This window comes from Excalfactoria chinensis, chromosome 1 (genome assembly GCF_039878825.1).
Source record: "Excalfactoria chinensis isolate bCotChi1 chromosome 1, bCotChi1.hap2, whole genome shotgun sequence".
Taxonomy (NCBI): domain Eukaryota; kingdom Metazoa; phylum Chordata; class Aves; order Galliformes; family Phasianidae; genus Excalfactoria; species Excalfactoria chinensis.
Window position 1 is genome coordinate 102,047,873 of NC_092825.1, and position 27,985 is coordinate 102,075,857.

The 27,985-nt window shown below is 37.5% G+C and overlaps 1 protein-coding gene across 4 annotated transcripts in view; it reads right to left on the reverse strand.

The window, feature by feature from the left end:
* Positions 1-27,985, reverse strand: part of ERG (ETS transcription factor ERG) — a 141,366-nt gene that overhangs the window by 38,637 nt on the left and 74,744 nt on the right. The window contains exon 1 of one of the 4 annotated variants that reach the window (XM_072338544.1): positions 24,355-24,485. The exons of the other annotated variants lie outside the window; for them this stretch is intronic. Within the exon in view, the coding sequence (XP_072194645.1) occupies positions 24,355-24,372 (18 nt within the window). The 5' untranslated portion in view covers positions 24,373-24,485. Of the gene's footprint in view, positions 1-24,354; positions 24,486-27,985 lie in introns of those variants that run through there. 4 annotated transcript variants of the gene reach the window in all.

Below are 27,985 nucleotides of genomic sequence, written 5' to 3' on the forward strand. Positions count from 1 at the left end.
TTACATTTGGAGAGGACCTGTATTTTCTGAAGGAAGACTGTTTTGATTAGGATCATGTAATTAATGTTATTAAGTGTTTCCATGCCTGGTTGCACTCTGTATCCTTTGTATACTTGATAATATTTGTTATCAAAATGAATTGTAACACAATTGTGACTGAAAGAGAACAAGTGAAAGCGTGAAAGACAGCACACGGTATGCACCAAGGCATAATCACTCCAAACTTCACCATCTTGCTCTGACATTCACTAATCTTGTTTGCTATTCTTCTGTTCTATGACAAACTACATCTTCTGATGCTCTAGGAAGCTGTTTATCTGGAGTGAAAGCCTAATTTCAAACAGGCCAGGAATGTCATTTCCAAGTTGGAATAGACATCACATGGGAGACTGGACACTGGAATCTTGCAGAGCAATGGGCAGTCATCCAGCCTGAAACTTCACTCCACTCATGTCTGAAACAGGCATCACTGCATGATAAAGCAAGCTGTGGCTGAACTGCAAAAGGGCACCTAGAATAAATTTGCAGCCCTGCTTCAAGGTCAATCATTTGAGCCTCTCATTCATTTCATCAAGCAATAATCGGTGAAACAAAAGACAAATGATTGATGTTTTAGTCTTGCCATAGCTTATTAATCACGATGCTCTTACAGCTCTATTCTGAGTGTTTGCATTAGAAGTGGCTTTGAGAGATATTCAATATGGTGTGTGGAACATACTGGAAGAGGTTACTACTTAAAATGCAGTCACCTGAGTCAGGAATTGCAGCACACATCTGGAATATGTTTTCTTTCTAAATCTCTAAGTCTTGGATTCATTAGATCAGACAAAAGTCCACATATTATATTCATGAGAGAGTTCAGGAATAACAGAAAGCCTTGGCAAGTACAAGATAAGAAAGACAGATGTTGTCCTCACCTCCACCCATCAGAATCTTATTGCAGCTCAGTTAACATCCTCCACTTATTTGCAATGAGCATTTGGATAGTCTGGGGTAATCCAAACACAGACTGGGTGCTGCCACTATCTGGTATCTTCACCTCTCAGTAAGACAAATACAAAGAATGTTTGGAAGCAAAGGAAAGCCACTGCTGTATTCCCACTTGAAAAAAAGGAATAAGCAAGCATCCATCAAAATGATGGTATGAACTTGCAGGCTAGATTTATTTCTGGGAAACAATCACAGATGTGTAAGGAGTGATTGTGCAGCCCTCTTTGTGTAAATCATTCTCCTGGCTTCACTAGAACTAACAATGTGAACAAAGCCATCCTGGCTAAGCCCAAAAGTTTAATATTTTTTGTCTTAATGAACAAATTTTGAGATGTTATAAATTCAAATGTAGAGTCTAGTGCTTTCTCATGTTTTTGAATATACAGATTGTCATTCCTAAATATCAGCAAACTATTTTTGTTATCGGCTTTCTTCATCAGGCAATATTTGGAGCACAAACCACTCACATCTGCGTCTGCGAGTATTTCACAAAACAAGGAACAATTGCTGCTCCCCTACTGCATGTGGGAAAACATAGGTAAGAATGATAAAAATTGTCTTGCTTTGGAAGACATGGCTTCCTCATGTGAAGTTCAGCGTCATATTTGGGTTACCCCTGTACCCCTCAGGGAAAAATCATCGTACCAAGAAAAGCTGATGAATCATTAACCTCCGGAGAGCTAGAATTGTCCATAAGCATTTCATTTAAACAGCTGACATTTCGCTATCAATTATTACACCTTCCATTTTAATCTGAGAACAAAGAGCAAATATATAGTTTAACCACAAAACAGAAGCAAATAACTGGAAACAGGAAACTTTTTCATACGAGTCACATGCCCTGGATACTATGCCATCAAAGCAGAGCAGAGGGCTTGTTCAAGTGCAGTGATGAAAATCTTCACCCTGCACCCAGTTTAGTGCACATACAACATCTGAGTGCTTTCAAACCAACATCCCAGCAGGGCCAGTCTTGTGGTAGCTCTGCCCATGCAACAACAGTGCTTATAATGAAAAATGGCACCAGGCCTCTAAGTGAAAGCTGACCTCAGAATTCACAAGATGGTATCAAAAAGCTTAGGGAATGAAGCAAACCATCTAATTCTATACAGCAAATTACAACAATTCTTTTTTTTCTTTTTCCCCCTCTGCAGAGTGATGTTGCAGGACTTAAAAGATGATGGTGGTACACTGGTAGCTTTAGTGCCCAGGAACCTGGTGCTGCAGCTTGCAAATTGTTTAGTCTCATCTTAATACTCTCTTTGGCAGTTTGAGATTCATGACTTTGTGTTCTGCTGCTACAAGGACAAACACATTCTCTATGCAAAAACAAGTGCTGAACAATGGTAAGAGTACGAACATTACTCCCCATGCAAAAGAGTTCACACATCATATCTGAAATATTTCAGACAAAAAGAAAGTGCTCATTACTTTCTTATTTCAGTGTCCTATGTGCATTCTAGGCCCCAGTATAGTTATGAAACATTTATGAATATCAAAGAGTGGATGCGTGCACAGTGGGGCAGTGGGTGGTGTATTTCAACAGCAGTGATGATAATGTGTAAAACATGCCATGTTCCAGGTGGCCATAAACAGCAATGAAATGAGGAGTGTCTTAATCAGCTCATCTGCATGAATGAGTGAATCACAACCAGAGAATGGAGATGATGATGGCAATGTTGGAGCACCACAAAGTTTGCTCCAGATGACTACCATGAATACTCACACAAGAGCAGAAATTACACTGTATGCAAGTTTTTCAGGATGTATTGAACCAATATGAGGCTGAAAGTGATAGAATTGTGTATCACATCATTGCCAGTGAAAAAACATCATGTCATCACTATGAGCTGGAGACAAAATGATAGTCCCTGGTGGTGACATGAAAAGCCCCCTACAAAGAACAAGTTCAAGATACAGACCTCAGTGGGTAAAGTGATGTCTTTTGAGATTGGAAAGGGGTGATCCTTCTGGATTTCCTGGAACCCGGACAAACCATCAATCCTGATCATGACATTGACTAAGCTGAAGGTTCATACTTCCAGAGTCAGGTTGGAGAAGCAGACAACCTTTCACTGGCAGCACAATAACACCAGGCCCCATACCTGTTTGATGACAGTGGAACTTGTGTCTAGTTGTGACTGGACTGTCCTACCACACCCACCATATAGCCTAGACTTAGCAACTTCTGGCTTCCACCTGTTTGGGACAATGAAAGATGGTCTGTGTGGGCAACGTTTTCCTTGCAACACCATCATAGCAGCTGTGAAAGAGTGGGTCACCTCCACTGGTGCAGATTCTTATGAGCGCAACACACAATCTCTTGTTCATTGCTGGCAAAAATGTATGACTAATGGTGGTAACTATTCGGTTTCTGACTAATAATTTGCTGTATCAAACAGTGTTACTGTGTTTTGTGTATCTGCTATAATTTCCACAGAGGCACTACTTTCTGAGCAACCTAGGTATATATTCCTCAATGATTATGTGAACCATAATTCATCAGTGCTAAAAGCACAATTGTATCACACAGATTGTATATTGTAGTTACACATTTAAGAAATTGCAGCTTTGTATACTTATTTTAGCACTTCCATCCTTTCAAAGAGCTTTAACACTAAGGTTTGAATGACTTTTTTTTTTTTTTTTTTTTTTTTTTTTTCAGTCAATATAATAGACTTTTCTTCTTTTTCATCTTGATAGTATTGTCAATTATAAACTCTGAAAACTTTTTTTCTCCTTCAAGTTGTTAACTTCTAGGGCTCCAAAGTGGCTATAAATCTGCGAAAACTTACATATAAATCTCCTTTTCATTTCTGCCTCAGTACAATTTTAGCCTGTTGCCTCTACTCTGGTTTTCTGGTAGACTTTCTTGATCTGAAGAAGCAGGCAACATTCTACTTCATTAAAAACGAAACAAAGAAAAGTAACCATAAACATCTGTTTTCTTTTGTTTTGTTTTGTCTTTCTCAACAATCTTTAAAGCAATAAGTTGTTTGGCAAAACAGGTGGAGAATTTGTGAAGTGGCTCACAGTCGGGTGGGAAGTGAGCTGAAGTTGCATATGACACCTGCTATGACCATTTGTCAATAGATCAGAATGATAAAGGGGGAGAGTCTTAGGCCAAAACATCTGCCTAAAACAAGACAGAGATTCTATCCCAGACAAGCTATCCTTTCTGTGTTTCCTCTTTGTTAGCGATGTGTCTGGAACTAAAGGCCTTGCTTGAACACAATAATTGCCCTGCTAGCCCTGGTACTCTGATTTTGCAGCTTTATTCAGAAAACTCTTAGAATAAAAATGCCAAAACTACAAGATTATATTTTGCATTTATACTAAGTTTAACATTTGTTAAGTGTGGTGGGTTGATATATTTGCATATATAATTGTATATGTCCATTACAAACAAAAGCTATGAAAAAAAAAAAAAAAAAAAAAGAAATAATCCAGGATTTAAAACAGTTTTCTTGAAGGTGCATTGTATACCACAGACAAGTTCATCAAGAAACTGATGAGAAATACCTTACAAATAAGGTACTGATGAATGAATTAAACAGTAGGGACAAAACTGAAAACGGCATCCAAATTAGTTTCCCTTCTGACAAACCTTTGTTTTTATGAATGCCTAGTGAACTGGGGAAATAACACTTGGACGAGGGCCATGAGCTGAACTTCTGGGTGACCTATCCCTTTCCCATAGTTCACTTTTGTACTTTGCTTATCCACATGCATATGTGTGCTTGCATGCAAGGTGAGCAGGTCACCCTATGATTAGAAAGGTTGCCATTAACTCTATCTCAAAAACAAACAAACAAACAAACAAACAAAACTGGGAGAAATCAAAAGGTTGTCTACTGGGCATATCATCAGTTAAATCTGGCCAGGGCTCTCAGATCATCAGCCAGACATGGTGACCAGCATGGAGAGAGGCAGGAGGGACTGTTCACAAGAGCCCTGGATGCCCACTCTTGCATCTCAAGGACTCCTGTTGCTGGTAGACCCACTTTCAGGTGCTCCCCTGTGCTCCCTTTCATACATATTTGAATTTCTGACCTTCTTATTTAGAGAACACTCCTCACATTCAGCATGTACTGAAGTAATTTCCCTACTTGATAGCTTCTTTAAAGAAATACAGCTGAAGTGATCTTTATTTATAATAACACTTTCATTTACATCCAAATGTATTTGATACATTTGGATATGAAATTTTTGACTGACTTTTCTCCATTACATAAATGAAATTAAAATGCAAATTGCTATTGGTTTTTAAGAAGTCACTACATCAAGAGTTTTCTTCACTTCTGCACAGCACTGTAACAGAGAAGTCCTTTGCTTACATTAGCTTCCCTTCCTTTTCCACAGACACCTTTTACCCTGGATGTTCCATGCATGCACGTTTGTAGTATCTTATGTCTCTCATGGTAATTCCCATTTTAATAGTATATGGAGTATTGCCCAGGTGGGTAATCTTTCTAAATTCAGAATGAACTTTTCAAGTATGCCCACTGAGTATATAAAATATGGCTTCCTGTCACGATAACCTTTATAGTGTATAGCTTAACATACTTTCCTATAATTGTTTATAATGAATATCTTGGTTCATAATTCAGCGCATGTTATTTCAGTCATTTGCCACAAAACATGACTAATGAAATTAATATGAGGTTGAATGTCATAGTATTAAGACACTTTTACATTTGCAAAGACTAACACAGGAAAGTACTTAGTAAAATAATGACAAAGTTAAGCATGTGCTTAGATTTAAGCATATTCAACCTGCTCTGCTGAGCCAATATAAAGTAGGATACTGTCATATTAGTTTAAGCACTGTGAGTTTACTCAGAGACACTGGTATGGTTAATTGAAGTCATTACATCTCTTAAGTGACGTGATTATAAAGAAAATCACCAACACATTTAAACCAGAACATTTAAATAATTATTTTTAAAAAGTATATGTTTCTTTTTCCTCCTTTCTCTCTCTCTCTCTCTCTCTCTCATGTATTTATTTATTTATTAAGAGAACTATCACATATGGATAACCTCTAACTTCACTCATGTCTCCATGATGATGTTTTCTGCTCAATCAAGTACACACAAGAAACGTGTTATGGGACATTTTTGATTGTACATGTGAAGAGGAAAAGGAAAATGTATGTAGCAATATTTGATTTGGCAACAAGAAAAATACTGCAATTTTTTTTCCCTGTAGTAGCATCTTTTCTAAGTTAGCAATTGCCAAGGCTATTCCCCATACTAAAACCAGTCCATTCAGTTCTTACATTGACTTTAGTTTTCTATGACACCAACATTAGCTACAGAAGGACTGAAAAGAACACCTGCTGCCACTGATGAGAAGCACACTAAGAAAGTCAACTCCAGTGAAGACAATATGAAATGCGGAACTATGTATTTAGCAAAGCAAGGGAAAGTATCAAGATGCTTTGCTTTATACCTCACTAATAAAAAGAGGTGTCTAATAAGCATTACTATGAAGCTGTTTGGAGGAAAGCCTAAGCTATACTAATGGAAAAGCTCTGAATTTTTTTTAATTATTATTATTATTATTATTTATTTTTTTTGGACTGTACTGAAGAATGACCACCCCAAATATCTCCATATACTCTACATTATACCTTCAAATATACATACAAGAAAGGTATGCAGGCTGTTACTCTTTTATTGTTTCCCCAAACAAACCCATTTCCTACAAGCTGCTCCCATATCTTTTGTGCTACGTCCAACTTCCCAGAAAAACAGCAGGAAAACAAAGTGTGAACTCAAAACAACCCATTTCCAAAGAACAATGTACCCTACCAAGGAGAGTGTGAGCTGGAAGGGGAAGGGCTGGAGAGAGGAGAGAGGGAGAAAAGCTGTTTTGATGTTGCCAAGGGACTTGAAGAAAAAAAGGAAGGAGGAACTTTTAAAAGTCTCAGAGGGGAAGAGTTGTGTAACTGTAAATATGTAATAGGCAGGTTGCCAACTATTTCAAAGGATTTGAGGTTTCAAAATTGTCCAGAAGGCTAACTGATTTGCACTCCGGGTTTTGAGCTTCCAGGAACACCTTTATATGTCTGAGAGCCAGAAACTACCACCTCCTTTTATAGACTACTCAAGCCATACTTGGTCATACGTTCAAGCTGAATCAGTAAGGAATGTAAACAGACACCATTTATGCTTCCCTGCAATCTAATAAAAAAGAAAGAATGGACTAAATAAAGCAAAACCATACATGTCAGTCTATAAGAAGAAAAAAACAGATGATTACGTTGATTAAGTTCCTGGCTGACCTGAGCAGTCTTCAAAGTTCCTGGTATTCAGTAAACCAAAAAAAAAACAACAAACCCTACATTAAACTCCCACAGGTACAATACCTATCACTCATCAATACACACATGATAAAAGCTGATGATAAATGTTACCATGACATTTTAAAATCCTGGTTTTGTGTATGGCTTGTCACAGATGAAAGAGCAGATAGAAGGAAGAAAAGTAAGCAAGGAATTATTTTTGTCTTGTTGTCCATGACAATTATGCTGGAAATAAAAATAATAATAATAATAATAAAATAATTTAAAAAAAAAGAAAAGTACAACCAGAAGAAAAATTGGATCACATTTCTCCAGATCATGAATCTGACTGGTTTTCAAATCTTTGGGTAGAGAGACATTGCTTTTTCAGGGGAAAAAATGTGGTTCCTTTCTTTCTTTAGTCAATAAAAGATGGAGAAATGCAGAGTTTCAAATCACCTACAATCCGTAATATTACCATGTCTCAGCAAGACCTTATCATAGATAGTACAACAATGGGGAGATGTAGATTAGATGTTAGAGGGAAGTTTTTCACCGAGGGGACAGTGAGGTCCTGGCACAGCTGCCCAGAGAAGCTGTGGTGCCCCATCCCTGGAGGCGCTCAAGGCCATGTTGGATGGGGCCCTGGGCAGTCTGAGCAGGGGTTGGAATGGGTAGGATTTGTGGTCTCTTCCAAGTTCTATGATTCTACCATAAATGTACTCCACAAAGAATAAGATATAGGGCAAAACTTATAGCACAGTGTGCTGACTCACCATGATGGACTTTTAACCTTCTATGGTACTGAATCAAAAAAGGATATTGCAAATGTTTCAATAGCATTTACTAACTACAAATGTTATGCAGGACTAGATGAAACATATCAAGGGAAAATGTTTGCAACTAGCAGGGGAGAGATGCAGGCACAAAATATAAGTTAAGTGCATAGTGTGACCAATGTGATTGTCACAGTTATGCCAAAGGTTGTTTCTCAATCTGAATGTGATATACAACAGATAATAAAGAAATGAAAAGAAACTCTGCAATTCTGGGAAAATAAATAAATAAATAAATAAAATAAAAAATAAAATAAAATTGAGTGGTAGTGAAAAGACTAAGGAAAAGGAGAAGCAAATTGGAACAAACAATAGACATGACTAAGCCCTGTCTTAGCTCCTGCAGCTGCTTTATCTCCCTTTCTTTGTCAACATCAAGGTACCTGGAGGGATCCCTCTTTTTATAGATGCCCCTAAAGTGCCTAGGACCATCTTTGGACCTCACTATGGGGAGAACACAATGGAGGGAATGTAATGTATGGTACTCACAGTGCCCCCTGCATTCTCCTCTCAGTCCCAATCCCGCTCATCTATAGAAGTCCATTCAGACTGAGAGGGAATATTCCAGCATGCTCCTCATGGAGCTAATTCCCTAAGGCAGCACATCCCATCAAAGAGAGGACAACTCTCACTCATCGTGTATAGAGCCTTCCTGCACTTTTGCAACATTGAGGATTGGCTTTTGATATTGACAGGACCTGCCAACAGCTGAGGTTAGCCAAAGGCAACAGCTAGTCAAAAAAACACTTGATATGAGAGCAAAAAGGTAGGCTTTTATGATTTTCTTTTCCCTTCTCTGAGAGCCTGAAGACTGGAGTTTGACCAAGGAAAGTCTTAGAGGCTATTTTTTTTATTTTTATTTTTTCCTATATATCATCCAATTCACCTGGAACACATCCAGTTAATGAGGCTTTAGTAGTTGTAGATGCTCAGTACACTTGCAACCAGGTTACTAATTATGATGCTCATTTACACATAGGCGCCCAGCCTCACATACCTGTGCTTGATCTACATCTATACAGATGTTGAAAGTGAACGTTTCTTCAGACCGTAATTATGCAGCTAGCCAAATACAAACTAATTGCTGAGGATTTTTAACACCAATTTTAAACTGCTCATTGTAAACTAATTTTGTTTATTGGAAATAATCAAATTAGGCACTTAGTTTTAATAAGAAAACAGTGGTTCTTCTGAATAAGTTTTCTGAACTTTTTTCTTATGAGATACTTTCAGTAAGGCTGAAATCTAAAACAGAGCTTCATAAACTCTTTTGTAAGAATATGGAAAACAGATCTAAGGCTTCAGGAAGATTTTTGCATCCTCAAGTTGAGTATTTCATCACTGACCAGGCATGTTTTAAAGTTGTTTATTGCCCTCTAAAGCTTTGGATTTCAGTCACACTGTAGAGAAAATGTTTGTTAGAAACATTTTACATTCCAACAACATCTTGTATTCTACTCTTCTCTGCAATATAATTTCTGCACTAAGTACATTATGTATTAATTTTCTTTTTTTTTTACAAAAAAAAAAGAAAAAAAATCAGCTTTAAAATCAATTATTTGAAAATTCAGTTCTTATATAAGAAGTTTTCAAAGTTCAGAGTTCCTGACTGTGTATTTCTAGTTCAGTCCTTGAGGATACTTACTAGGAATTTGTAAGATCATCAATTCCTGCAAAGCAAACATTACTCATTTCAAAATTCAGTAGCTCAAAATTTTGTATTCCATGCTCATGCCTTACATGAGCACTCCTACCAATATTAATGGAACTATTTGTCAACAAGAGCTAGCAATCTGATCCAGTTCAGTGGGAAACAAAAAAAGCTGAAAATGACAGTATGGGAACCTGGAAATTAAATGCAATTAAAAAAACAAACAAACAAACAAACAAAACCATACAATGGCTTTTCCAGATCACACTGAGTTTTCCAAAGATGATATAACAGATATAACAGAAGAAGACTCCTCTCCAGTGTTCTGCTCTAATCATCAGCCGCCAGATCATGTGTGTACAGAACTTGCTCTGATTCATCCCTGCTAAATAACTCTCTGTTCCAAGTGACCTTACAACATGGGAATTAACACAGACAAAACGTCTTGTACTTAGCCAGCAACACAGAGTAATTAGCAAGCTGCTGATCATGCACATAAAATAAACATTAGACTATGTGGGTTTTGTTTGTTTGTTTTCCTTCTGTGTTTTCATTTTTCACCTATAAGCCATTCTTAAAAGCAATTCATTAAGACCTAAATATACAACTACATAAAATGTGTTTCTGGTAGAAAGTTGTGTAGGATAATTATGTGAAGATGTAGGAGACAGTGTGAAACCAACTCTGTCCTTTGGAAACGTGTTTAGAACTTGAAAACAACTGAGGGTTACATAAAGCAGAGAAAACAGATTGATGACCTTAGAGTTCTTTTCCAACATAGATGATTATATGATTTCATGTAGAGATGAAACAATCATCTCTTTAGCAAAGTGGTTTTTTTTGTTTGTTTGTTTGTTTTTTTGAACAGTGCATAAATCTAACTTTAAAACATTACTCATTTTAGCTAAGAGATACCTTTTGACATTTGATTAGCAAAACCATAGGCAGTAGAATGTTTAGAAAGTGAATTAAAAAGCAAACCAAAAGATAAAGGGGAAAAAAAGCGTGATGTTGAAGATCAGAGTATTGGTTATTTCCCTTTCAAGCTTCTGCATTAAAATTCTTCCATCATCCAAAAGAAGGTAGAATTAACATTTGGTATTTAGCCAACACATTGGGCTGAAGACTGAAATAGAATGCATAGATACTAAACATTAATGCTACATCAAATATAGTAGATATAACTTAGAAAAATACAGTCTTTGAACACATTTTTCATGCAGGCTCTGTTTGGGTATTTTAGTGACAGGACAGTGCAGTTTTTTCTGAGACAGCTGAGTTTGCAAATAGTCTTATGTGAATTTTTGGAGTGTTACACTAAGCCTTTTGCTAAACTCCATATTACATGTATACACATGTACAAACTGAGGACTCCTTCCACAGAGCATCACTTCCTTAGGACAGCTAGGTGACTTGCTCTGTCATTTGCTGACATAAGGCACTCTGCAACAGGTAGTGTAGTGCTCATCTTTATCTTGACACAACTTTCCTGGAAAGGACAGCACTTTCACACAGCAGAGGTGTTGATGATTTCATTCCTCTCTATATGCTAAAAAAAGGCAGACAGTTTATCCCACTACTTTAGGACTAAAAGTATGTCCTTGGCAGATTTTCTTTTCACACCTTCTGTTGTGTTTTTATGAGCATTGATCTCCACTCATCATTATTGTTGCTGCTGTTTATGCAGTCATTTGTAAACTATTTTGGATGAAAGTGCATTGTTTGGGCTTTCACTGATCTTTCATTTTTAGTGCCATTATCAAACTTAGAAGTTCCTTTTCAGCATCATCCCAATCCCATTTGGTTTATTTTATCTCATTGAAATTTTAAGAGTTAATTCTGAGTAATCATAAAGCTTCCTTTTAAGCAGCAGTAGTTGCCAAATTTCATGATAATCTTCAACCTTAGGTTCATTTGAACCTAAACTCTGGGCTCAGCTGAAAAACTGTTAGTTTTCAATTCAGTATTAAGTAAAATGGAATTAAATGAATTAAAATAAAATTTAAATTAAATAAACTAAAATATTAGCCTGGTTCAGTGAAAGGATGGTTTGACAACAAGAAAAACTCTTTAAAATGTGAATAATTAAGTTTAAAAGCAGATAAGAAAGTGAAAAATATAACATATACCACTCCCTGAAATGTCATCATTTTAAGCTGATGTAAATTCCTTATTGTTACCTTAACTTGAACATTGTGTATCACGGCTCTCTAATTCAACATTTAAACTTTCGTATGGAAAATTTTGCAAACTTTCCTGGTCTTATTGAACCTTATGTATTTCTTGGAGTTATTCTCTTGACAAATGCAAGGAACAGCAGAGGAGTCAGAAAGAATAGGAAAACAATGCCTTGGGTTTCATAGGCACCCCACTTCATGATGACCATTCTCAAGCAGTTTACGAGCCCCTTTAATCAGCCCTCTCCAGTGTCACAAAAGCCTTCAAGTTCCAAAAATTCAAATATTTGGAGGGAAAATTGACACTAATATAGAAAGCTGCATTATATCTCCTTGTGATGTAATGAACATTAGGTATTTTCTGACTTAAGAAAAAGAGCTGAAGGTTTGTCAATTATAATATAGGAAATATATTTATCTAATAGGTTGGACTTTCAGTTTTATGTAATTACAGTTTCAGAGGTAAGTCTTAGTACTGAGCATCTGATGGTAAGAATTCATCTGGGTACTAGTTTAGAAATTAGAAACATGATAGGAAATGAGTTCTGCTCATTACTTTTTAAATTAAAAGTGCACCATAAAATTCCAGGTTAGTGAGAATTTATCTGCATTCAAACTTCAAACAAGGTTCTTGCTGTTCTTCTGAACACAAGGCAGAGTCAACACCTATGTGGTAGTAACAGTACATATAGCGCTCTTATGAAGGGGTAAGAATTGTCCAGATGGTGCTCGTAGTTCTTCTGCAGGGTCTCTGCTCTGTGTTGAGTACAGCTCCATCACACAAAAGCATCTCAAGTTTTTAAGTTGGGACCCAGAAATATGGAGTATTTATAAGTAATGTACTTTGGATCTGCCTCCATTTTTTAAGCCATTAGGACAGAGTCTTTATTACCAGAGAGTCTTTTGTAAATGTAAATGTAAACTGAGTACCTCAAGTGTAAGGAACTGGCCTTTAAGAAAACCACTAAGTATCACAAGACTCCTGATAAAAAATGTGAGAGTTGGCAAGAGTTGCATCCTCTGAGAGGCAGCTAAGACTTACAGAGGTCAAGGCCAAATGAAATCTCTAGGAAAGAGGAAAACTGTGAAGACTCAGAAGAGAAATATACTTGGGATTGAATCTGCTCTGGTGTGGATTCTAAAAGGTCAGATTCGGTATGTGATGCAGGTGGGAAAAATAAGTGAATCTGAGTACAGCTCAGACTTAACATTCATGCTAATTGGAAAGGATCTGGCACTGTTATGGAGAAAGAATCCATTCAGAATAACTTGAAGTTCATTGGTTTACATGGAATTGTGAAGATCATGCTATACTTCAAAATATTTTAAAGAGCTATTCAAATACATTTTAAAAAGTCATGGTAGTTGTCAAATCCTCAATATGCATTATGTTAGTGGCATTTTTTTAATCTGAAAGAATATCACTGATATTTATGCAAATAAAAATCTAATGTAAAATCATCAAGAGAAAGTTCTGAAGAGTTTTTAATGGACGAGTTACTAATTTGCAAGATAAGAAAAGCCTCCATTTCAATATAATAGAAGTGGGAATGAAAATACAGGAGAGGATTTGGAAAACCTCAGCTTTGTTGCATTTCAAATGTTAAAATTTACAGACCGGGAGTAAGGTAAGAGGAAGAAGAGTACAGCAAAGCCTTTGTCTAAATTCATCTCTTGTCTGGAGATCTTTCTTTAGCTTTTCAACTATATTATGTTAGCAACCAAATTCTTTTCCTAGGAAAGAAGTTCTCAACATTTCCAATTTTTCCTGTTTTACTTCTAGAAAGGCAGTATTGATTAAGTAGGTATTGTTGTTTGTTTGTTTTTCCCACACAGGTAACCAAAAGGTAACTGGCACAAGCACATTTTTAAACTATGAGGAAATATTTAATCTTCAAAAATCCATCCAATGATTTTGAATGCTTCTACTAAATCAGAAATAGTGGGAACTCTTCAGCACCTTGCAAAATGGGGAGCCTTATTTGGAAGTCTAAGCAGAGATTTAACAACAAAATTCACAGAACCCTTTTTTTGGAAAATTTCAACTGTGTCCATTTAGAGTTTCTACTAAACTTGCCTCCTCTGGCAGAAAGAAGCAGTTGGGACTGTAAAGATTTACTATGCACTTTTCCTATCTTATTAAAACCAGTAATAAAATCCACTTGAATTTCTTTGGCTCGGAATATAAACTGTTGAACAGTTTCTGAAGATGATCACCAGAGGTTAAATTCCTGTCTACCATTCATTTCAGCCCTGTGACTGCAGCGAGTACATTTCCATAAAACCTGTGACTTCTAAATCAAGGGAAAATTTATTTTTAATCTTCTTACTGTTATAATTATAATAATAATAATTCAACAGGCAAGTCATTAGACTACTTTTGTGATTAAAATAATTAAGAAATTGTCAGTTTTGTTGATAGAATGTACCTTTATGACCAAAGAATTATTTTTATACACAAGGGCTACTCCAAAAGCAATGCTTCCTATTTTATCATGTTGGCCCATGACATTAGAGGTATGGCAGTAGAGACTGAACCTTCCTGTCAGTATCCTATTCCATTTTGTTGCCATGTGACAGAAGGCAGTAGAGGGGCAGTCTGAAAAAGATATGGTAGACATAGAAGTGAATATTAAGCAAAGGTGTATCACTAAATTCCTCCATGAAGAGAAAACAGCACCCACTGACATTAATTGGCTCTTACTGAATGGTCCTGGGAACCAAGGAGTGGGTATGAGCACAGTGAGGTGGTGGGTAATGCATTTTAGCAGTGGTGACAACAGTGTGAAAGAAAAGCCACATTCTGGACAAACATGAACAGCTTTCACACCATGAAATTAAGAGCATCTCAATCATCTGATCCATGTAAATTGGCTAATGGTGGTGATTATGATGAAAAAATTGTACTTACTCTATTAAACCGTGACATGGTGCTCTTTGTATCTGTCCTAGTTTCCATGGAAATATGATATAAATAGGACGCACTACAGTCAGAGCTTCCTATGTATATTGACCCTCTAGACTGGAATAATATGATGTTCTGATGTCTCCCTGTACGTAAGCCTCATTATTATTTCACTTCTCTGACTGTATACGCTGAAAACATCTCTGTCCTAATGTCCTATTTAATTTGTTCAATAAAAAGTGGGGTCCATCACATCTCCATTGCAGGGCCCTGGATGATGAAGCAGGTAAGCATGTCTTTAATCTTAAACGTATTTGGAATAGCTCCAATGCCTTCAGTTTGGCATGTCTTCATATTGTTTAATGGTTCACGTCTATAATGATCGTTGTAGATGAATGCCGTGCTGCCTGTGACACTTTACAGAGCCTAATCTGAAGCTTATAGAAAACAGTGGAAAAGACTCTGTACCTTAAACAGACAGGATTGTGTTGATCTGAAGCCAGGACAGGAAACTCTGAGGAAACATAAGAGCTACCCTGTTTGTTGCCTTGAGTAGTTGTTTAGTGTTTTGAAATTTACTGACCAAAGCTGTGTGGAACAAACTTGGCAGTCAGAGACTTTTGCCAACTTGTGTTATTTTGGTTGTATCAGAACTCCTGAAAATAGACTCAAAACTCTAGTGATACATCCACATTCACACCTTAGCCTCCTTTAAACTACCTCCACCCAATTGCTCAGGACACCTGAGACTGGCAGACCTGCTGCAGAACTGGTTAATGAGGCAATACTTTATTAAGAACATTTATATTCACTTGACAACCATCTCATGCCTCTGCAGCCCACTAAATGTAGTGGATCCAGTTCTGGTTTACTTCAGCTTAGGGAAAAAGGGAAAATTCAACAGGTTTAATGTAGATTACAACAACAACAAAAACAAACAAACAAAAAAACCCAAAAACATGAAGTTTGAAATTCTTCAAGTGGCTACTATGTTAAATTTCCTCCTGCTGAAACAAGCATTAACTGAGGTGGCTGAATTTATCAGTGAACTGCATAGACCTGGGTTCTGCATCTCACAAGTGGCAACTTTGTTGACTAAACTTTCAACAAGAACATGTTTTTGGAACTTAAAAAATTAATTTAGAAAAGGGTAGACATGAGAAAGGAAGACTACAGATGATTCAGCTGGAATTTGTGTTCATTAAGTGGGTTAATATAAATGTTCCTGATTGTTTCTGTTGTTTATGAATCTCGACCTTCAGAACAGCACTGAAATGTGCTGTCTCCTAAAGATGTTCCCTACCGATATGACACATACTTTGTATTGTTTCACTGCACACAAGCATTAATATCCCAGAGGTAACCCACCCTGCTTTTAACGGCTGGTGACAGGTCCAATGGCTGAGCAAAAATCAGTTGAAGGAAAGGGAAGTCTTGTCGGAAATGAGATTAATCTTGTAACGAGTGTTCAGCCCTGATAACCCATCTGTGCAGAGAACTGCTTTAACTGGAGAGCAATTAACCTTCACCTGACAAGCTCTGTCCAACCGTTATAAACAACATTAAAGGCGCAGGATCCCCCTCTTCTTTCCCCCTTTATGTAGACTAAACAATCAGATTCTGAATTCCATGAAAACGGTACATGCAACTGTGCCTTGATGACAAATCACAGGAAAATTTTTTACAAGGTAATGGCTGCATGGAAACCATGCAAAAAAATGTGTCTGGCCATCACATTAGTGAGTTGATTTGATTAGTAAAAAATGAGAACTTTCCAAGGGAATACCTTATGCATGAGGAAGCTGATGTGAATACGCCAAAGACTAACAATAATAAAAATGTATAAAAGTAGATAAGAGCTGGCTAATCACGTACTAGGGACATTCCTTTCAGGATGGGGCATGTACTTCCCCAGCACTTCTGTGAATCTAAAGCCAAGGGGCAATCTCCTAGAGCTTCTTCACCCATGTCCTCACAGATGTTGTTTATCAACACTAGGTTCAACCAGGGGAATCCATTTTCAGGAAACAGGTTTGGGTCAGGTCCCAAAAGGACCAGTTCTCATGTCCAAAAGCCAGTGTTCCAAGCAACACCTTCATGGTGTTCATTGAAAGAGTCTGTAAATCTATCCTGATTCCCAGCCATTCAGACCACAACTCAAAGCTAGATATCTGTCCCTCCCACAGTAATCTAGGGGGATAACTGAATATGAGTCTCTTCTTCAAAGATGTAATGGCATGATATATCTGAAGCCACAATTGCAAAGCACTTCTCAACTCTGTAGGGAAAGGCCAAGATACTGATCTCAGTCACAGTGGCAGAAACTTGGCATGACTCCACAGGAGTCACTGGCAGAACAATGCATAATATTTGGGCTGAGGTCATGAATAACTTGGGTGAAAGCCTGGCCCCAGTCAAGCCACTGGCCGAATGATTTGGGCTTCATTTGGGCCAGTTTCACTCAAGATTTCCAAAATCCTCATTCATTCTGTTCAAGTGCCCAAAAGTAATTACCTTGAAGTTACAGTTAGCTGTGGAGGTTTTCTGGCATTGTTTACTTTTCTTTTGTTCCAGGTTTCTCTTTTTCTTACCAGAAGTTCAAATGTACAGCTTAGCCATGGCTTTATTTCTGTGTACGGTGAGGCAGAATTTCCATTTCAGTTATTTTTGTTAAATATATATGTCACTGCGGATTGCAAGAGATGGTCATGATTCTTTAATATACCCAGAACATGTTATTTTTTGGAGAAGTACAACTCAATCACTAGAGAAACATAAATTCTATTTGATCATGCATACAAATAGGGAAAGGATAAAAGCAACAAGCATGAAGATGGGGAAAGGCTTCTTGCTCTTGACCTGACAGAATTACAATGTATGCTGAACCTCAATTTACAGGTGGTAAATGCAGGGCCATCTATTGAATGGAAAATATATACGTAAATATATTTAATAGTTTAATGTAAAAGCATTGGTCCTAAAATTTTACACAAACTGATCTGCTGTAATGTGGCTTAAATGTTTAAAACAGCAACAGGTGAAATATTACCTTTATATCAAGCAAGAAGGGCTTAGATCTTCTCAGTGAATTACATATTAACAGATAGGAAGTTCCTACTGAAAGCATTTCCTGTATTGGTAGTCCCTGATTTTGGTGACTTATCTTGGCAGGAAATGAATGCAGGAAGTATCTGTCTACAGTCTCTTTATCATCAAGGTAATTGCTGTAGCAGCATTTTACTGTTTATCAAGGTAATAAACACATAGTCTAAAAAAAGATGTTTTTCAGCTCTAAAGAATGCAGTTTAAAAAAATCTTATGGGCTAGCACTGAAGTTTTGCAAAATCTTACTTCTAGAATTTATACATTGCCACACTTGTTTCTTTCTGCACAGATGTAATGAGGTATTTGTCACACAAAACATTTCTCTTTCCAAGTGTGAGTACAGCCCTTAGCAGCTAAGGAGGAGGAATGCAAGCCCAAATGCCTGCAGCTTTTCCCAGTTATAGCATTATTTCATGCTCTCCAATCTCTCTTAAGTCAGGTAGTTTTAAAGAGTTTGGTCACTTGCCATAAATAGTCACTCACCACCTCTTTCTTCAGGTATTTTCCTATACCCAGTCTTTGTAATTTGCTGTTACATTTCCTTCCCATCTATCAATCAAGCACTGCATAACCAGGCCACATGTGTTTCACTCAATAAGTTGGATCTTTTCCTAGTGTGAAGGCGTTAACACCAGCCTAGTGACACCACTTCCTACCCATGGGCTGCAATGCACATCCCAAATAAACATAGGCTGCAAGTGAAGGGAGACATTGTATCCCACATCTTTCTTTCATTCATTCACTTCCAAAATGTGCTTGAAAATATGCAGACCATTTGTCTGGTTCATTGTACATAGAATCACAGAAACTTTAAGGCTGAAGATCTACTCTAACCATCATCCCACATCTACCATTCCCACTGATTATGTCTCTCAGTGCCACATCCACATTGCTCTTGGGCACCTCCAGAGATGGTGAATCCGCCAACTCCGTGAGCAGCCTGTGTGATGATCACTTGATGTCTCCTTCAGCCTAGCCACTGAAAAAGTGCTGTTTGAAGTTCAATGATATTTGTAATGTTATTTTCATTTAATTAACTTTACTTTGAAACAAATAATATTTATGAAGGGTAGTTAGCAATGGTAGTAATCACCAGTCTTAATACTGTAATTTTAAAACAAAACAAAACAACAACAACAACAAACAGAAACATAGCCAATATTTACTGGTTATTAACAGTATTTACCAGCTATTAACCAATGTCTAATGGTTCTAATGGGGTGACTGTGCAGTAAGAATGAGCAGCTGTGTACCTAAGGATGCATGGAAGGGAGAGAAAGAGCTTCCTTGTGGTACATGTTTGCATCCTAACTCCTGATACAGATTCAGATTGGAAGCAGATTTCCTGAAACGACTTATCTCTCTGTTCACTCTGATGACTTGTTTACACAGTCCCCTTTTTAAGAAGTAGGTGATTTTAGGAGAAACAAGGAACAAATTGAAAGCTACTATCCAACGTCAGGCAGGCTTGGTTGCAATGTTTAAAATAAACCCTGCAAACATAAAGGCACATGCACCCTTTATGGAAAGGATTGATTCTTTTTTCATATAAGCACTTCAGAGCTTCTGTATTTTTGTCTGTGTTTTGAACTCAGGCAATATTTCTTCCATAATACACAAACATACATTAAGGACAGCAGAATGACAAACAGAACACATGCTCGTTTTGTCAGACTCCTGACTTTTCACAACTGACAAAGTGAAAAAAAGGCTTGTATTTCTCTACTGAGTAACTATCCAACAAAGGAAAATATTTTTTAACTAGTTAATGGTAAATTTGATAGGAGTCATGTTGCAGTCAATGGGAAGTTTTTTCTGACTTGACCAGGTTTGGCACTGCATGTGATACACCCTACAATATCTCATCAACTTTCTTTGAATTGGTAACACAAGTAATACACATACAATTTTTCTTTTCTCTACTTTGTTGTTTTTCAAATTAATTCTGCTGGCTTGATGTAGAAAATTGCACTAAGAAACCTATTTCCCTGTAAGGGAACAACATTATATATTTTTACTGGATTGCAAACTGTCACTTGGAAAATAAATATCTTCTTTTGGCACTGACACTTGTTAAAAATATTTCTCTATTTATCTTCAGCAAGTCATTCTCCAAGAGCACTTGATTCCTTAAGAGTTATTTCTGAAAGGCCTTTAGTAACTCATGGATCTTGCTGAAAATCATTTTGTTAAGAGATAATATAGTTCTTGTTAAGAAAAAACAAGCAAACAAACCAACCCAGACAGTCAAACATACGCATTTTCCAGCTGTTGTTCCTTGCTTGGGGACTTACTTCTGGAAAGCAAGATCCTTATATTGGAGTTAGTTTTGGCATACACAGCCACAAATCGGATTAAGTTAAATGACTGATGATTAAGAGCAAAAGAAAATAGAACGAAAGTCCTCAAAATATCTTCTTTTGTTCTTTTATGACTATTTCTTACTTGAAATTCTATATTTGAGTCAGAAATACAGTTTTACTCGGAAATTAGTATAGGTATGATTCTACTGCCTTTGTTGAAATGAAATACAGACAGTTGGACTAGATGATCTTGGTGGTCTTTTCTATGCTTAATGATTCTCTGATTCTGTGAACATCTTGAAATTAGTAAAATTAGCAAAATTTGTCTAAATTATTTAAGGCACTCTTTCTGCACTTATTTCTGATTCATCAGAGCTCTAAAGTATGTGCTTGGCTTTAAGAAGGTTGTGCTGAAGCACCATAACCAATTTTCAGGTTTAAAGTGAATCATTTGCTAACTAAATAATGAAGAAAAAAAAATAACAATAAAACCAGAACAATAATCTTCAATTAATAAATGAATTAATTTTATGCAAGGAGCAGAAGTAATTGCTGTATAAGTTCTATTGGCCTCAGTGCAGACACAGCCCTCTAAACAAAGGCTTAAATATTCCAAGAACAGATTTTGTTTAACTGACTTTAGTTTTCCCCAGAAATATATGAGAGAGAACTTAAATTTTCTATAAGAAAATGAGAGAAAAATGCTATACAGAGAAGCACAGACTAACTTAAATTTTTTTGTAATATTTCTCACAAAATATCTTGCCATGTATATATGTATATAATGCTTTAATCCCTCATACATTCATACAATAATACAAACTGTACAAAGTACATCTATATATTTTCAGGTCTTTGAAGTCACAGTGATTCTCCTGCCCTTTATCAAATATACAGATCTTTTTTTTTCACCCAGAAATCGTAGCTTCTGTGCAAGCACTACATTAGAAATCCCCAATGGAAAGGGGATATGCACATATTTAGAATTAAATTAGAGTAAAAGAGATATTCACATGTGTAATCAGTAAGTCACTGCAAAGTCATGATAATTTACTGAACAGATTTTATAATAATTGGTTCAAATACACTGGTAAGCAAGGCAAAGAAATTCAACACAGTCTGGTACACAGCATGGAATTAAGACTCCACTTGTATTTTTCTACCTCATGTTGTTTCCTTCACCATGAGATAATGGTAAAAAAGATAGGAAAGACAAAACAAAACAAAACAAAAACAACACAAAATGACCTTCAGGATAGGTATTTTTACTTCTGCTTGATTACAGAAAAAAAACCAAAAACAAAAAAAAAAAAAAGTCATGCCTTATTCAGAAGTCCTTGAGATTTTCTAACATGGTATTTACTATAACAAGTGGGATATAATTGCTTATAATTAGCAGAGTTGTGTTGATTCAACAGCCTTCAGCTTCAGGGCTATGCATAAATGTGCTTCTGCACGTATCTACCAGGTGCTAGAAGAGTACATGTCATATCAGCACTGAAATCCTCACTGCTGGGACATCTACCCCACTTGAAAAACAATTTTAGCCTTTGAATGCTAAAGAAAAAACATTACAGTGATTAAACTTAATGCAACAGACAGACAGAAGTGAATGTATTAGAAATCTCAACCTCCAGGAGAGACAAGCAGCAGGAGAGGCCAGGGAATGAGGAGAGGTGCATCTCCTGGAAAAGTCACGGTATTAGCCCCCAAAATTATGCAGATGTTTGGCTTCCCTGACTGGCCTGTATTAAGCAAGCCCCATTTCACATAAGTCCTGCAGGTCTGGCTGCAGGTTTGTGACAGTAGGATGAATCAAACTGTTCTGCTGGCAGGTCATCTTTGTACGTGTGTATGTTGAGAGCAATTTCTACCTGACTATAAACAACCGCAGCCTGGTTTTCTTTTCACACTGAATGATTCCACAGCTTCCCTAAAGAGGTGAGAAAGTTTCCTCACAGAGCTCCCACTTTCTACCTCCCCTGGCTGCAGCTTGGTGATGTTGACATGGAAGGCAGCATGGGCCATTATTTTGAAATGACAAAATAAATAAATAAATAAATAAAATAAAATCACTGAAATCACATTACAAAATGCTTAGCAGAAGCACAGGAACCCTTTTGGCCTTTGAATGGAATTTCTTTATATCAGAAACTTTTCAGTTAAATGATTTCTTTATGTACTCAGCAGAGAAGAGGAAATGAATCTCTTTGGACTGGCTTAGCCTCATGTCAGAGTACATTTCCTGCACCTAGATTACAAAGCACCTGTCATTTCTCTCCAGAAATTTTACATTTTACAGTCATAAATGAAATCCTTGCTTCAGAATATATGTCCTTCCCTACCTCTTAGGTGCTACAATCCACAGCATTCTGGGGTGTAAAACATGCATTTTCCTACTCAGAAGGCTTTGCTGCCTGCATTACACTAACAAACAGGCTGCACAACACACAGCCGCACATGACATCTTCTCATCACTTTAAGTACTAGGTGAAGGTGAAATAGTAAGGCTGAGATACTCTTCATGACCACTTACCCTATTATAATGTAACCATAGAAAAAAAGTGACCAAAAATAAATAACAAAAGCTTGTCAAAGCATATATAACATCTAATCTCACTGTACCATCAGTTTTGAAGAAAAATTTCCCATCAGCATTGAGAGCGCGCTCTGTTCAATAAACACAAAAAAACACATTACTATCTAAGCACATACCCCTTTCTCTCAGTAATGCAAAACTTGCCTCCTGAGCCTCAAGATTTTCAAAGAGAGCCTGATCTTCTCATCTCTGAAAATGTACTTTGAAAAGTGCAGCAAAACCAAAGGGAATTCAGCCGGTACAGAAGCTACATTGCATGTAACAGATACTAGCCAGCAATGCAAAGAGGATTCAGATCTTTATCTCTACAGATAGCCTCTCCAAAGCATCAGTGACTGGAAAAAGAGACGGCTCATTGTACTTCTTAAACACACTGTCATCAGGTAAGACTTTCTGATGTTGAAAACTATAACAAAAAACAATTTGTTGATCTTTAAATACTAACAACTAGGCAGAAATTACTGAGAAATCTAACAGCAACTCTGCTTAGCTAGTGACCAGAACCATCACTACTTTATATCTCTCACAAAATCTCTGGCATTATTAGAAAAATACAAAAATAGACAATACCATGAAGAAAACAAATACCTTGATCCCGAATTTGATAATACAGCACTGCTGAGCCCTCACTGCACCTCACAAGCTCTATTGCTCTTTACACAAAATTACTTTCATAATCACAAAACATTTAGTTACAGTTACAATTTAGCAATTAATCACAGTTATTAGATGTAATAGATATAACTGACATCTGTTGCGACACAGAGAAGCGAAAACTCAATAGATAGACGGATAGATTGAATCCACTTTCTAAACCTGAAAAATTCAGCAAAGCCATCCTCAAAAATCAAAATAAGAAAAAATAAACACATAAAACATGCACCGAGAGAAATTTATAAGTCAACACGATAATTTTATTATCCGAAAAGAAAAAGAACACACCCACGAGATCTTGCCATTACCATTAAAATAACCTTATGAAAAGTCCTGAGTACCAGGCTAGAGTTTCTAGAAAAGCACATCTGCAGGACACGGAAAGAAGAGCTGGTGCCTCTGGTTCCCATTTGCTAGTATTTGTGTCCCCATCAACAAGAGAAACATTTAAAAGTATCCAAAAGTCTAGCGCTCTTAGGAACCCTTTTTTCCCTTTCAGCACACACCCTCTCCCCTTCTGTCAGTCTGCAAACACATCCAAGTTGTCAGAATGGTACCTACAAGAAATTTCAGAAGCTCTCATAAAAGGGCTTCGCATATGCAATCCACAGCACTGAACAGTGAATTTAAAAAACCCAATTTTTTTTCCGAGTTTGAAGTTTTTAAGCCTTGCGGATGGTTGGAGTAGGAAAAAGGAAATTTACTAGGCAGTACAAAGGAAATCTTGTTGTCCTCTATTGTGGCAGTGGGGGTGTTGCCCAATTCTAACTTATCTAGGTTGATAAAGGAAACCAAAGAAAACTCTACTGAAAAAAATTCCAATGAAAAAGGTACCCCTTTCTTACCTTAATAGTGCTTGCCATAATGTGATCAAGATTATTGATCGCTAATAATTGCTAATAATAATTATTGCTTCGCTCTGACCAGAAAGAAGTTTTGATGAGGTTGTTTAGAGCGGATGAGATTGTGCTAACTCTGGGAAATGAAGTCAGCCAATGGCAGGAAGAGGTTTCTATTGGTCCTGGCCACTGCAGCTCGAAGAAACAGGATATTTGGGAGTGAAGAGATAAGAGTCGTAAAACAATGTTGTTTTTCTTGATGATATGTGACTAAAAATCCTTTTTTTTTTTTTTTTTTTTTTTTTCCTAACAAAAAAAGTCCACTGCCTGTGACTGCCTGGGCAGGTGTGATCTGATGTGCAGTAAGTGCGACATGTCACTCCGAAGCAGGATGCAGATGTCAGACGAAATGGGCCACGTTCGGCATTGGTTTCATGCAGTCTGTTCACTGGGGAATTGCTGATTCAGGGCCACAGCCTGACTGGGTATAAGCGGGTGTTTCTCCAAATATGTTAATGTAGCCTAGCCAGCTTACACCGCATCTATATTTGTCCATTAACCTCATGCTTGGGTTCTTGGGCTACAGACGCTTTCCAGCCTATCAGGTTTAGCACCTTTGTTCTTAGAGAAGAAGCAAGAGATTGGCAACAGTAATTTCTTTTTGATACCTCTTTCTCACCAAGGAAAGGAAGTCACAGAAAAACATGCATTTCTGAAGCAAATGCCTGAATGCCTTAAACAGTCTTAAATTTTTTGCACTCTTCCGTTTGTTAGTTTATAGCTTTTCCTGCTCAAAAATGAGGTGGTTTCACTGTCAGTTCCCTTCCTGGTTTGAGGATGATAGTAACATTTTATACTGTTTCATAATTATTTGTCCTTAGGTAGCACTCAGCATACACTGGGTACCCCAAAACTCCCAGCTGTGCAAACAACACAACATCCCTGTCCTAGGCCCTTGCTTAGGAGGACTGAGCTCTTAAAACAAAAAGGAAGAGGTTTGGAATGAGAAAGGAGAAGTGTTTTCATGGAATCAGACACCAAAGACCCAGTGCTGGCGCAACTCTCTCACTCTTGTAAACCTTGCAACACTTTGGATGACAAAAATTTGAGAACTCTCTAAAACTGGGGGAAAAAAATGAAAAAGATGCCAAAATGTAATACTTCTTCAATAATCTTGTCGTTTTTGAAGCCTGTCTGTAGCCAGTTTGATTTCTCAGTGCTTGCTATAACAACATCAGAACATCAGAAATACATGTTGTTTCAGAGCACCACAGCCTGGTGTATAAAATTCTCACTGTAGCAGGCACGTGCATCCTGCCCAGGAACCCTGCTGTGGTCAAAAAAGAGTAGAAAATAGTGACAACCTATAATGGCATTATTTAGAAGAGGCTGGAAACCTCATCCTCTCCCAGTGCCTTCCTCTCCTTCTCCTTGGGAAAAGAAACTGAAATAAGAGCATTTTTCAGTACCTGGCCATGATTGCTGATATTTGGAATGAACTTTTACCAAACTGTACACACTGACAAAGGTGGTACCATGAGCCCCAGCTCAGTCTTTCCCTCCTATGATGACCCAAAGAAGATGCTCCTCTAGAGCAGCACCTGTTGGAGGTGAAGAACTCCCAGAGTTTGGTCCTAGGCCCTTGACCCTCCAGGCACTGCTTCACCTGAGGTGAGGCAGGGCAGAGGAGAAGCTCCTACACCCACCCTTGCTGATGGGAATGGTCCTATTAGTACCACATACCAGAAAATCCCAGGAGCTAGCTGTTGTGCTTCTACTACTGGGTGACACAGGACTGGAGCAACTAGAATCTGGCAGTCCTGGGAATCCTGGGAAGTCCTTGTTTCAGTGGCAGTGTGTCACACAGTTGAGCCTCTATCCCAGCTCATCTCTAGCTGCCTCACAAGACTTGAAGTCTTGGGGCCTCCTCAGCCAGCCCAGCAGGCTGAGGAAGCCTCCAGCACAGAATTAGAGACTCACAGAATGGCTTGGGCTAGAGCCCATGCTGCTCCACTCCCTGCTTTGGGCAAGGCAGCCCCATACCAGCTCAGGTTGCCCAAGGTCCCATCCAACCTGGCCTTGAGTGCCTGAGGATGGGGCATCAGGGCTTCTCTGGGCAGCTGTGCCAGCACCTCACCACCTTCTGGGGAAAGAATTTTCCCTTGACATCTAACCTAGCATCCTCTAGATGCAGAGAAAGTGGAGAGAGCAGACACCCTACTTTTACTCCCCACTCTGGGTCCTGAGATATCAAAGGACCAATCCCCTGTAGAAGTCTACCATGCCTTTAACATTCACTTTATGGGCTCTGGTTTCCTCCATTGCAAAGGTGACTTTTGGTTCAGTCGGAGAAATGTAAAGTCAGCAACACTGCAAATAATTTATGTTCTTTATGAGTTATTCATATAAAAATCTGGAGCTGCACTGTTGAATGTCTTCTTGATGCCTTCATCCATTGACTTAGTCAGTAACTTCTGGTAACTTTCCTATTTTCATTACGAACAGCAAAAAAGAAAACAGTTTACAGTAATTGTATTTTCATGGGAATGTTGATTTCCTCCCTTTTCATCTCCAAACAATGAGTAAGGCAGCCAAAAGATTAGAGCCTTTTTCTTGAAATTTCAGAGTGCTGTATGTTTCAGTTGGGTGACTTGCACTCTAGTTAAACCCATGATTTATTTGTTTGTTTGTTTGTTTGTCTATTTGTTTCTTTTTCTCAACCATATCCTTGAAGTATCCATCCCTCCAATGGGTGGGATTTAACAAATTCATTCACAAGCAGGATTTAGTTAATAAATCTTCTCCATCCTGTCTCCATATAGACAAACCTGTTGATTTCTGTAGGGCTTTTGGAAGCATACAGCAGGCAATATCTGACTCTGCTGAGCAGTATTATTATTATTACATGAGTTTTACAGAGCCTACAGCCCAGTAAGGATTCTGCCATTTCAAAATGGCATACACTGTGTGCCAAAGAATTCAATGAAGTTTATTTGACTTTCAAGCTAATACCCACAGGCAGATTTCTAAGGGCTTACACTTATGTCAGTCCAATTGCAAGGCAAAGACTTGGTATTGTAAGGATAGGAAAATCAAATCACCATCATCCAGTTGCAAAAGAAAAATAATACAAACACTTCTACTATTTTTCGCTTTTCTGCATTTTGTTAAGGCTAAATAGAAAGAAAACATGCTTTTGTTATGTTAGGCAACTACATGCTATTGTCTGAAATAATGATGTGTGAGTTTGAAAAAAATGTGTCTTTGTCAACAAACTGAATGAAAACACAATAATACAAAAAGTATTAAAGAATATAAAAAGCCACATAAGCCACATAAAACAGCTTCCCTCCATAACTTCGCTGTCAAGCTTTTTGTCCCAATTTGTTTGGGCTACTTTCTGATGACATTTTCTTTTACATTCAAGATTGCATCTAGAAACCACAGAAGAGCAAAACTCTACCTTATCTGCTTGGCACTACATATGTGCTTATGTTATTTGATCAAAACAGGATTTTTACACGTGCTTTAAAGTTATAGCTGTGCTTCAGTTCTTTCAAAGATACAGACAGGCTTAAATGCTGCTTTAAATGCCTTCAACCTTCAGGACTAAAGAGTTTCATTTTTAAAGATGAGT